Source organism: Musa acuminata, chromosome BXJ2-4 (assembly GCF_036884655.1).
Source record: "Musa acuminata AAA Group cultivar baxijiao chromosome BXJ2-4, Cavendish_Baxijiao_AAA, whole genome shotgun sequence".
In the NCBI taxonomy this organism is placed as follows: domain Eukaryota; kingdom Viridiplantae; phylum Streptophyta; class Magnoliopsida; order Zingiberales; family Musaceae; genus Musa; species Musa acuminata.
Genome location: NC_088341.1, coordinates 37,092,089 through 37,104,944, shown reverse-complemented (window position 1 = coordinate 37,104,944; position 12,856 = coordinate 37,092,089). Strand labels below are relative to the sequence as shown.

Below are 12,856 nucleotides of genomic sequence, written 5' to 3'. Positions count from 1 at the left end.
AAAGCCAAATTTTATTTTACTTCGTTAGTTCATATGATGCGTGGTTGCACAGAATGCCTTGCGATAATTGACCTGACTGGTTTTGGCCATCTGTTCTCGGATCATACCGTTTGTGATGATTTCCATCATATGCTAGCTCTGAGTTTTATGATCAAATTAATTTCTACTGTTAAATGAGATGACAAGATGAATATCTATTTTGTCAGATGATGGAACTCGATTCTAAGGCCTTTGTTTGCTGATGGTAAAAACAATTAGATTTTTATTATCGGATGGTGTGTTGAACTCTCAATCTATTGTCAATGTTTTAGGTGTATCTGATTCCATTAGTTATTAGTTACCAATTGTTTAACGATTAGGTTCGTATCACAAGTATTTAGGTACAACAACAGCGAAGTGCAGTGGGTCGTGAGTTGCAGTGATCATAATAAGATAACATAGTACAAGCATCTGGGTTATGTAGATGACAAGATAGCTAATTTGGTTGCATGGTCAGGGGAGCTTGACACTGCTAAATCCCACTCTACCATGCTGCATACTATCCAAGCCCACTACATCGGCGTCCCCGCGAAGAAGGACAGAGCTCCCACCATCGGTGCATTGATATAAGTCGCCGGCTCCGATTGCTGGTAATTGTTCCTGTCGTCCGCGAAGTGGTCCTGGCTGTCCGGGCCGCCGAGGACGGCGCCGACGAGGACGTTCGGGTTCGGCGACCCCGAATACAGGTACTGGAACCCCTCGCTGCAGGCGATGCGGCCCGGGTGGGCGCGCACCGACGGCAGCGACGAGCCGCGGTGGTGGACGTGCTGCGGGTATCTGCTCCCGAACCCCACCATGTACGACATCTTCGCCGGGTTGTTCCCCAGTATGTAATCGACCTGCCATTTCGAAGTTCAGTACGTCAGCAAGCTGCATGGTTGCCGAAGCTTACATTTCTTGCTTCCAACTTCTGATCCTTGTTTAACGCACCTGTTTCTTGGCTACGGAGACGAGGTCGGCGGCGGCCACCTTCGACGTGCCGCATAAGACCGATCCCCCGTTAGAGTCGAGGTACTTGGCGTAGGTCAGAAGAAGGAAGGCGGTGGATGTCACGTACTGCAGGTTGCTCCCGCTTTCCTTGTAGAGGAGCCCCCCTAATCACAAGAACGTGATATGGTTAGTCTTGGCCTCGAGGACACGGCTTTGGAAGACGGGTGATGAGCAGCACCAACCTGGTGTGTACTGGGCTTGGAAGCTGCTCGTTCCTGGCACCAGTGAGCAGATGTAGTTGTCCGAATGCGCTTTGTACAACTGCAGCACTTCAATCCCGTTCTGCAAGAATCCCTGCGCAGATACCCAGACGGAGAACTCAAGTCTCTTTACGCTGAGCTAGCAAGAAGGGAAGCTCTCCGAGGAAGACTTCATCGTCACTACCTTGGAAAGAAGAATTTTGGTGCCCACGCGCTTGTCGTCCCAGCTGAAGGAGTAGTCATCATCTTCTGCTCCCAGAGTGTGGCCGTTGGACTCGATGTACGACATGAAGGAGACGTCCTGCGACGCCTGGTGAAGCCAGGAAGCTCCCCATAGAAGTTCGTCCTGGTTGCACATCAAGTTTTAGTCAGCAGTTGCTGCAGAAGTCAATCGAGGCCAAGTTCGTAGCTTGCAGCAGATCAAGCCTCTTACGTTATAACCAGAGTAGGAGCAGTAAAATGGGCACGCCACCGAGCTCAGTGAATCGCTGTATGACCCTCTGTACCGGTTAGCGAAATCGAAAACCTGCAGCGCGGGAATCGTTCACCGTCAGATGGAATCATGGAACTAAAAGGCAGATCGGAATCCGCCATGTCCTCGTACGCTTACTTGGGTGGCAGTGTGGAGTAACTTGGAAGAGTAAGCTGGGTCGGAATCCTTGAAGACAATGGAAGCCGCCGCCAGCGCGGCGGCGGTCTCGGCCGCGACGTCGGAGCCGGGGTTTTGGCTCGTCACCTTGTAAACGTTGCGGGGGGTGTCCATGTCTTCCGGTCTCTCCCAGCATCGGTGATCCTGGTTCGGGTCCGCCACCTGCAATGCACGGGAAAAGGAGTAAGACGCGGTGCTGCCGCAGCAACCCATGCCTCGACGTCTTCGTCGATCACCTGAACGTATAAAGCGTCGGGGGCGGCGGTGGCGGCCTTGAGGAGGTAGTCCGTGCCCCAGCGGAGCGCGGCCTTGGCGTTTCCGAGCTCACCATGCATCAGCCCGCCGAACTCGATGATGCTCCACGCCAGCATCGTCGTCGTGAAGGCCATCGGGAGGCCGAACTTGACGTTGTCCCCGGCGTCGTAGTAGCCGCCGACCAGATCCACCTGCAACGCACGCCCATGCAAAGCCTTCGTAAGCACGGCAACGACAGGAACTCAAATGTGCTGTCAGAGGTGCAGACATTGCAAGAGGAGCCGTCAGAGAGGCCGGAGTCGCCACGCCATGTGACGCGCTGGTTAGCGGGGAGCTTCCCGGAGCGCTGGCCCTCAAAGAAGAGGATAGACTTGGCGAGAGCGTCGGCATAGTTGAAGGCGGAGGCCGGAGAAGGGGAATGGAGCAAGCTGAGGCTCATCAGCGACAAGAACAGGAAGCCTTTGGCGGCCATTCTGCTTACGCTGAGTTGCGAGATGGTGGGGAGAGCATGGTGGCTACTGGGAGAAGCTTTATAGGGGAACGAGGAGGTGGGTCTCCGGCAGTTGTTCGTTGGAGGTAACAGAAAGACGGCGTCGGCTTGGGGGAGGCGTTCATGGTCACGGGATTAGCTGCGTGAAACCGGAACACGGATTGACACGTTGAGAACGACGGCACGACTCAAACCCAATTCGACGAATTAAGTAAGACTAATACCCACGTTTAAGGTGAGAAACTGGAAGAGAAAAGGACGGGTTAAGCCGAGTCGTCTTCCTCAGCGGACAACGCCCACATAAGATGGCGGTAACGAGGGCCGTCGAACGCCGTAATTTGAGGCTATCACGGCCATGATATGGCACACATTTCATCTCACTCTTTCTCCCCCTTCGCCCTTCCTTGTCCTCTACTTCCTCATACTTCCTTGTCCGGTAGTAGTAAGTCACGGACGAATAAAGGGGGTGAAATCACATGCGAAAGATAAGGAAAGAAGAAAGAGCTCAAGCAATAGAGGAGCTCAAGAACAGTGGCAAAGGAGAGGCTGCTATGTATGTATGCGTAGTGCTGCAGCATAGGATTCCATGTGCTTTCGTGGGGTGTCACAGGCGAGGGAGACGCAGAGGTCCCAAGGAATGCTTCCGTGCCCGTGACATGTCGCCGCTCGGGTTGTGACTTTGGAGGGGCGGCTTAATGGAGCGGCACGGTGGGGTGCGAGCGTCACGAGCCACCGGGTGGCTCGTAATGTGGTTTGGGTTTGTCATGGCCTCCTCAATGATAAATTGCTTGCATTGAGTTATAGATACTGATGAGGATGGTTATTACGATAAGACTCGGCTGACGTCAGCCGATACCTCATGCCTCACGCCTCACGCCTCGATCGGTGTGACTGCACTCAGTCAATCAAACCGGAATACCGACCGAAGCACATTAACGCCTACTCAGGCGTGGTTCTTCACGCCACGCCAGCGCCCATGTCAGACGCTATCAGCCTGTCTCCTGCAAGCGAGCACATCAAACAACAGTATGCTTCCCTATAAATACCCTCTCGTTCATTAGAGAAGGGGGGGGTCACACATACAAACACTTCTTCTTCTGAAACCCCCTCCACATCTTCTGCTAATTTAATCGTCGGAGGGGTTGGGTCGAGCCTCCCGACCCGACCTTTGTGCAGGTGCGAAGCCAAGGGTCCCCGTCGGCCGCGCGGATGACGAGCCCCTGCCCGGAGGAGACGACGACCCCGTCCCGATCGGACCATCGCACCGGACCAACCCCGCGGGCTCGAGGCACACCCCGGAGAGATCCCCGACGTCCGGACCCGAACCGAGCCGCGTCGGCCCCGAGGCCACGGCTCTCAAAATTGTTTACACCAACATATACAATGAATCAAGTTGTGACCACTGTGAGGTTGGGTTGGAGTTTGAGGAAGCAAAATGTTGGATCCGTTGACACTCTAAACTATCTGATCGACCGATTCGAGGCTCCACTTATTAGGTTGGGATTGAGTTGAGCAAGCAAAATATTTGGGTTGGAGGCCATAAAGGTTTTGTTGTTCTCGTTGACAGGAACAGCAGATAGACAGATCGAAGAGTTAGATTTGGAGTCCGAGATTTCCGGTGTCTTTGAGTGTTGCTGCGTGAGCAGGTTGTGGCCCGTGACATGTGGAACGAAGAAAATTTTGTTGATTCTCTAAATTGTTCTTTTTGGTATCAAAGTCTTCTAAAAGGGAAAAAATCTAATTGTACTCTCAACTGCTATATCTTTTTCTTGCTGTTCAACTTTGTGTAGAATAACAACCCTAACAAAATCAAGAACATGTAATTAGTATGCATCATGCTAAACTAGAAAACAAGGACAGTGGAATTGGCATACAGCAGGCAGCATGATTTGAGAGTTGAAACCGGTGATTTCGATACCAAACTCACCGAAACACAGCGAAAAACCAATCTTCTTGGATGTATACATTACCGTGTGGTATGCGTCCGATAGCAATTATGACAGACAGCCATCGATGATTAGTTGAAATGGCTGCACCTTGTACAAAAATGGAAGAACACCAAAACAACATTGCGAAGTGCATGAATAAAATTTTTAAGACTTCTTTTACATCCAACTCGAATCGAATGTTGTGATTTCTTCAGCATCGTTATCTTGGAGGAAGCAAAATGGCTGCTTGAAAAGCAACAAACATGTCTAGCTAGTCAAAAATCTCTGCAGGTTTTGTGGTCTCCGATTTCTTCTGATTTTCCAATGCCGTGACACGCTTGTTAAGAGATTCAAATCGTTCATCAAAATCTTCATAAACACCTTTAGCCTGGAGAAGCAAGTAACTATGAGTCACTATTACTAAAACAATTTATAAAACCATCTAAATAACAGGCAACATTAAAGTAAAATAATATAGATTGAGGGCGACTGCAATAAATAGATAAGCAAAAAGTAGCAGAACCTACAAAAGAAAACGTGGTAAGAATTTGTTTCTAGCATATCACTGTGCACCTTTTTAAGTCTGAACCTCCAAGCAAATTTGACATCACAAAAGCCATCTTTGACATATCAATTTCAAACTTCAGGTCTGTCACCAACTTGATCGATCAAAAAATATGGCCATAGTTAAGAATATGAACTAAGAGCCTTGGAAGCAGGATTTTGTAGTTTGGATTTAGGCCAAGTATGACTATCAGCTAATGTAAAGTAACAAGAAGAAACAAAAATGTGATACGGTCAACTACGAAAAACAGAAATTATTTTAACTGAAATGAAGTTAGACAGGGGCATCATAAAAGTATTTCTGCAAAATTGACCTCTCGCTACTGGTCATTGAGATTGGCCTTATTTGTGCTTTCTCATTTATTTTTCCTGAAGTAGTTTTTACATGGGCATGGTGTTGGACTTGTAAATACATTTTCGATGAAAGTTCTAACTGTTTTGTCAATGATTCCTACTTCCTTATAACGTCATAGGTCATAATAGCATTGAACCTTTGTGCATGTTACATATATGCAGGGTTCAACCATTATAGAAAGATGGTTTTGTAAATTAGAAAAAAAAACTTAGAAACAACCTCCAATGAAGGCCTATACCCACGAAGCTGTCCATGCAAACTCGACAAGTACCTTATATCTTTGTAATCTCCAACAAAACATGATTATTTTATGAGCAAAAATACTTAATACCTTTGTTGTTGATCACTTCCAAAACATAGTATCTCGGCATGTAACTATGAGTTCCTTTAGGCAACAACGGAAGCATGTGACTTTACTAGTGACCTTTTGGCGGACATATGCTTGTCCATAACAATCATTATTCCACTATGGCTGCTGATCGCTTGGAACCAAACCCATACAGTTTATGTCAAATGATGCCATCTTCTTTATCCTTGTATAATTGTATCCAACTCTCATTCAGCTCATCTTGGGAGCTCCAATTATTTGTCATTAAGGATCTGAACCATTTTATTTTTTCCTCAAACTAAGAAAATATGCGAAGCATAGGTTCCTCAAGATACTTGCCATATCAGTGTCATGTCAACATCGAAACTTCTCAAATACTTTTCAACACATATTGGGTTGCTCAAGACATATAACTCTTGTACCATCCATACTTATGCTCATGTCTTATACTTGGACTTTTGACTCATTCCTCAGTGTTATTTATTTTTGTTTGATGCACTTTTGTGAATTTTCTTCTTAGAGAATGGTTTGTTATTCTTATATTAGATTGTCTGTATTGCATAAAGTATAAAATAAAATAAAAAAAGACAGTATAAATGTATTTAGATCATGGAATAATTTTTTCAGATGAGCTATAAGGAAATCTCATTTTGTTTCCATTCATCCAATCCGATACGGTCGACTAGAAGGTCAAGATAACTTTTCTCATTATCAACTTTTTGTATATGAAACAATAATGTAAATACTAAAAAATAAACTTCTTTGACAGAAAATATATCCTTCTCTGACCTGCTATACTAGACAGTTTACTAATCAAGCACAAAATGTAACAGTAAACAAACCCAATACATTCAAGCAAGAATAAGAGAGAATGCACCCCTTTGATTTGAGGATGTCTCTAAGAAAACAAGAAAGAAAAGGAGACAAGAGATTTTCCAATTTTGGAAACTTATGTCTGACAGATGAACAAGTAACTAAAATAGAACTGATATCAAAGTAGAATAATCATGAATAATAACTTGGATAGTACTTAATGGATTTAGAGACAGTGCTTAGAAAAAGAAACAAAGATAACCATGGAAAGCTCAAAGGGCTTAATTTTCCGTAAAGAACTACAGAAATTTATTGAACTTATTTCACATAGGATGAAAAAACTGTTTTTTGTTACTAAATACGATTATCTTTTGGCCATAAATATCATTCAGAGGAAATTCAGCAATTAAAGCATCAAAGCAGAAAGATCTCATATCAGAATAGACAAGCTCGATCGTTGACTATCTCTATGTCACAGCTTATATCAGACATTAAGGAACTCTCCAAACAAATTTCTCTATGTAATTATCTCAAGAAGACATGAAAGAACCAGAGCACAAAAGTGCATTACCACGAACACAATCACACATCCATTTTGTATCAGACTAGGGATTTTTTGAAACAAATTTCTCTATGTAATTATCTCAGGAAGACATGAAAGGACCAGAGCATAAAAGATGCATAACCAAGAACACAATCACACTCATTTTATATCAGATGAAAAGGGATCTCTCCAAACAAATTTCTCTAATGTAATCATCTCAAGAAGACATGAAAGAACCAATCACGAACACAATCACATTAAAGTACAATGGACTCGATTCACCAAGCACCAATCTCTTATATAAAGTAGAAATCTTGTCAAAGTGATTCGACATCTCCACAGTACAGGATTTCACGTCCCAAACATTTAGGCCTTTGCGAATGGATTCCCCTTTACATTAACCTCCTCTAGGCTTTCTAATTATATCCTGCTATCGGTCCAATTTCCCTATGTGAATCGATCGATCGATCGATCAACAAGCCATGGGATCGAAGAAAATTGTGCATCGTTCATAGAAGGCTTAGTGGATGTAAAGAAAGATAGGATGGAGGACGAACCTGTTGGGCGATGGCGTCGTGGGCGAGCATGTAATCCTTGTAAAGGAGACAGAAGCCAGCAAGGGACGCCGCGGCGGCGCCCGCAAAGAAGGACGCCAACCTCACTCGGAAGAGGAACCCCATCGCTCTCTCTCTCTCTCTCTCTCTCTCTCTCTCTCTCTCTCACGCTGGCAGCTCAAGTGGGTCGGGTTTCTTGAACCGGTATTCTAAACCAAAGCGCGGGTTCTGTGGATCTATATGGATATCGAGCCGCTATGGGCTGCGTGTCCTCTGCCGCCTCCTGTGACCTCCGACCTTTGGCCATCCTTCCCCATGGTACCTCTCTCTCTCTCTCTCTCTCTCTCCATGTCTTTATCCTCTGTTGCCGTCACTAGGGTTTCTCTAGGGTTGCAAAGCCGTCGGCTTTTACTTGATTTATTTGTTCTGTAATATAGCAAATCGGATTTGCAATTTGTTAATTGTCTTCGCTCGTGTGATTGCTGTTGTTCTCCTGCAATTTTCATGCTTCCCATCTGAATTGTTGGAGCCTCTACTTAGTCATGATATCACACCATTGATTCAAAAATCAGAATCATGTGGATACGATGATCCAGACATGAGCATTCGAAGTAGAATAATCTGCAGGGATTTCTTGCCTGCCCAAACCCTCGTTTGATATCATGTAACAAAATCTTTCATCATTTATACATTTTTAGCGAACTTTAAACCATGTTATATTTGCAATCACTGTTTCTTTGTACTTTTTATCTCAAAACTGTAGTTTCTTGTTAGTGTCAAGATCACTGCCTTTGGACTTCCTAGAATTTCTTCTGTTACCTTTGTATTGTTGTGTGTATCGACGTTCATGTAGTTTGCTGTGTTCTTTTCTTTTTCTTTTTTGTTTTGTGCTCTAAATTTGCTTCTGAGTTGTATAATATTTTCAACTTCTACTATTTAGTTGTTGTTGTTACGACATCACCATTGTTTGTGGAGTAGGAAAACATTTAGAGTGACGTTTAATGTGATGGGAGAATTGGGTGTTAAGTAGGCCATAAGAGACAAAAAAAAGGCCAAAATAGAGAGAGAGAGAGAGAGAGAGAGAGAGAGAGAGAGGAGACTAGAAAATCTGATTCACATAAATTTTAAATCCTGTAATAGAAAAAACAAGTACTGCAAATTCAACGTTTACCAATTTGGTCAATGAGAAAAACCTTGAATCGTCCAATTGAATAGCTTGTGTTGTTGACAAGTCTTCATTGCAAGTTGGATTTAGATGGTTGCGCTTCAACAAGGATGTAGATGATCGACTTTTCAGGAGCGGTGAGGAAGGAGGAGTGATTGGTCTTGGATCCCACTCCAAGTCCTGTATCTCACATCAGGGAAAATGATCGACTTTTCAGGAGCGGTGAGGAAGGAGGAGTGATTGGTCTTGGATCCCACTCCAAGTCCTGTATCTCACATCAGGGAAAATTATGGGGTCGCACCACTCATACATTATAAGGAAACTAAATTCCTATTCATTCAAGAGTCGATCATCTACATCTGCTCAAGCTCGACCATTATGGAGTATATTTGCAACTTCAACTTCTCATTAACACATGCGAGTTGGACGATTTAAGGCTTTCCTCTTTGACCGAATTGGTAAGTTCTGAATTTACAACATCTATTTTTTCTATTGCAAGAATTAAATCTTTTGCGAATTGTGTTTTCTCGCTTCTCTATTTGTTTTGCCCCTTTGTTTATTATTACCTACACCCCTCCCAATTCTCCCATCACATTAGAAAATTCACTCTTTAGGTTTTCCAATGTCATATTTGGTACCAGAGCTGGATCCTACCAACATGTCCACAGGAAGTGGGTCTCTTTTGTCTTCTTTAAAGATCGTCTACTAAATATTTTTTTCTTCTTAGTGCTCGATGGTTTCCTTTTTCAGCCATATGATTCTTGTTCTCTTTTTCTTTATATACTTCTTTTTTTTCTTCATAATTAATCTAGGAAATATAATTGAAAATATTCTAGATGTCGTCATGTGGCAACTTATAGAATTTGTAAAAGACCCTTTAAACTAATAGAAATTTTACTTAAAAATAAAAAACAATGACGATGATCCCATATCACAGCCTTCATATGATAAGGCGGGTGCTAAGTGATACTTGATCAAGGAAGATTGAGATGTTCTCTGAAATCAAGAGCAGTGGCAGGTGTCCTGCCAATTGTGATCCAATAACACTACAGGATTAACCAAAAATCTCCATTAAGAACAAGAGTCCTAAACTGAAAACCCAATTTATTCTGGATGATTCCAACTTCAGCGATAATATCTAAAACGTATTGGATCATTAGATTTAGTCATATGCACATCGATTTGATGCTGTTGGTTATCTGATCCAATTAAGAATTGTACAATCAGAACAGTATAACTGGATTGGACTGATAAACTATCGGATTAGTATTAAACCGTATGCAGTTTAACTTTGTTCATATCACATGGTGTCTGATTTGTTAGCTGGCCCTCTTTAGGGGATTGATATGTAGAACAAACTACATAGGGATTCAGAGACAAGATATCCCCATGCCATACATAATTCGTTGCAGAATAGCATATGCCTCTGATTGATATTCACAAATATGTATATATTCACAATTTGTGTGTAGGAACGACCGATGCTGTCGCTCCATGCATTGTATGTTGTTGTGGTTCGTCAAGTCTAATGCACATATAAGCATGAATAAATGAGCTTTCGATGCATAATGATGAATTTCCTGTTTGCTAGCCTTCTGTTGTAATTGGTGAGTGTTTATCTGCAGATATTCTGATTCCACCAATCAAAATATCATAAGAATTTCCAAATGAAGAGAAATGCTCACAAGGTGAAATTGGCAAAGAAATATAGGTTATTGCATCAGAAGGATATGACAGGTTAGAGATTTTGATGTGATACTTCTCTGTGTTTCTTGTTTTAAGCTGAGAATATTCGATTACATGATCCACTATCTAATAACTCTTATCCGTATTAGGGACTCAACTGTCAAGTTTGAAAGGAAGCATAACAGGCCTGAAAGGTATGATAGGAACATCACATAGATGGCAACGGAGGCTATAAAGAAAGTTGCCAAAATAATAGTTAATAAGGAGGCTAGGCATGATTGGTATGTGCATGATTTGTCCCTCTTTCTTCTATCTGCACCACATCTTCTGATATGCTATTTGCACATTTTACATGATGAAGGGTAAAAAATCTATTTTCTGGCAGACAGAAATTAAGGAGTTGGAGAAACAGTAGTGATTTGGACGAAGCACCTGCTGCCCTGCAACATGGTTCACAAATTACTCTTCCGAAGAGTAAAGTTAAGGTTTCTCGATCTCAGCTTGGAGGGGAGAGCATGGAAGGATAATGGTAATCTTGACAATTATTCATCTCTGATTTTAAAGAGCCATCTTAAGATTTGTTTTCTTTTGTGCTTGTCATGGTTGATGAATTTGCGGTTCCCTGAACAATCTGGCCACTAGAAATGAATACTTTGCTACGATTAGCTGAAATACATTGGTCAAAAACATTTTGTGTTTGGTTATGCTAACCAAAGGGTTCTTTGCTTTTTCTTTTTCTTTTTTTTTGCATCTTATACAAGCATAGAGCTTCTAATATGACTCGAGACTTCCAACTAGTAAACTCAAGAAATTGTGTAATCTTCATGTTAAACAGAAATGTAAGCCATAGTTCCTTCGGACAACATCAATTTGTGTTTTGTGGTTAGTTTTGATGAAGATAGCTAGAGATTCCTGCATGCTTTGGTGAGTCCTGCATGCTTATCTCTCAAATTTCTTTTTCTTTTACTTTTTTGATGAAGATAGCTACAGATTCCTGCATGCTTTGGTGACATGAAAACAACCAAGCATGAGCTTCCACAAAACTGAATTGATGTTTTAGATGCTCGATTGCTTTCTCGCTTTGGAAAAGAAAAAACATGTAGATGGTGATGAAAACATTGTAGTTGTTATATACACAATAGTCATCTCAAGATCTCATGTGGAATTATGATGGTTGAATTTTCTCCATGTTGTCAACGTGTGCCATCAGTAGCCAACCCTTGTTGACTGTTTACATTGATGAGAACTTCATTTTGAAATAGAAACTATTTTCTGTCTTAATATGTAGGAAAAACATGATACTAATAGTTAAGGTGTGCTGCAGGGGAGTCGGGAGGTAAATTTGCAGTCGTACGTACAGCGCGACAACAGCTTGTTCATACAGTCGGCTCGTCGTGGAGTTTGTGGGCTCAGAGTTTGATGCTGTTTCAACTTCCACACAATCCAAATTCTCAATAAACACAAACCCAGATCGACAATCAAGTTGGTGTTGATCCAAACAAGTTGACAAACAGGAATTAGATGAAGACTCGGAACTTATGATGGTGATGTTGGTGCTGTGTGTCCCTTTCCAATCTGTATCAGCATTGAAGATGGAGGCGCCTCCCCCAGAAATGTCTGCTTTTCCACCCACCTTATTCTTTCAACTGCTCACGTCCGATTTCACTTGGTCGTCAATAAGTTGTCGTTGTGAATCAAAGTCAAATCAATTTTGTTCAACCTTCATTCATTTGATACCGAAAAAGAGATTTTTGTTAGTATCGTGGAGCAATATTATCGTCGGTCATAAATTAATTGTATGGATAGCGTCTCCTAAAATTTTAATTAATGATATTTCATTCAAAAATTTAAATTGTTGGTCCACTTGAATTGCATCTGAATATTTTTACCAATTCCATAAAACATAAAATTATGTTCATGCTTATTATTACGATGATCCATAGCATGCATCGGTTCGAGTAAGTAGGATGGTCACTCGAGGACCCATAACAATGTCCTAAAAAGCGACGGATGCAGCCCCGTCATGCTATTTTCTACCATGTTGCGTGTGCGTGCAACCACGTCTCCACACACCGGTATAGGGATATGTGTTCCCCCAAATGCTACCTCACCAGAGAAAATGACACACTTAGATGATGCTGCCCTACGCCGAAGCTTCCCTGGTTCATCACCTCCCCTGAGTAGCTCGTTCTTCGACAGTACCAAACATCCGAGGAACTAATGATTCGTACTCTATCATCCTCTCCAGCTTTGACCACTGTTGATCACTTCTACATCCAATATCCAAGGAAGCGAG

At 42.6% G+C, this 12,856-nt stretch overlaps 1 protein-coding gene and 2 long non-coding RNA genes across 5 annotated transcripts; 1 reads left to right on the top strand and 2 right to left on the bottom strand.

The window, feature by feature from the left end:
- Window positions 1–376: 376 nt before the first annotated feature.
- On the bottom strand, window positions 377–2,645 carry LOC135610654 (endoglucanase 1-like). The gene is made up of 8 exons (XM_065105429.1): window positions 2,402–2,645; window positions 2,115–2,324; window positions 1,840–2,040; window positions 1,663–1,755; window positions 1,414–1,575; window positions 1,212–1,323; window positions 970–1,133; window positions 377–878 (listed from the first exon to the last, which is right to left on the bottom strand). Exons 1-8 carry the CDS (start codon window positions 2,603–2,605, stop codon window positions 552–554), a joined length of 1,473 nt encoding a protein of 490 aa, XP_064961501.1. The 5' UTR covers window positions 2,606–2,645; the 3' UTR covers window positions 377–551.
- A 1,911-nt stretch (window positions 2,646–4,556) lies between these two features.
- LOC135610653 (uncharacterized) lies at window positions 4,557–7,935 on the bottom strand. Its single transcript, XR_010486272.1, has 2 exons — window positions 7,713–7,935; window positions 4,557–4,939 (listed from the first exon to the last, which is right to left on the bottom strand). It is a non-coding gene; the product is annotated as an uncharacterized LOC135610653 (long non-coding RNA).
- Window positions 7,897–12,289, top strand: LOC103978909 (uncharacterized). Of its 3 annotated transcripts, XR_010486274.1 has the most exons (6): window positions 7,977–8,027; window positions 9,092–9,332; window positions 10,500–10,611; window positions 10,710–10,841; window positions 10,946–11,089; window positions 11,885–12,289. It is a non-coding gene; the product is annotated as an uncharacterized LOC103978909 (long non-coding RNA). The 3 variants fall into 3 exon arrangements; XR_671188.3 differs by lacking the exon at window positions 9,092–9,332 and having other exon boundaries at window positions 7,897–8,027; XR_010486273.1 differs by lacking the exon at window positions 9,092–9,332 and having other exon boundaries at window positions 7,897–8,027; window positions 10,922–11,089.
- Window positions 12,290–12,856: the final 567 nt, after the last annotated feature.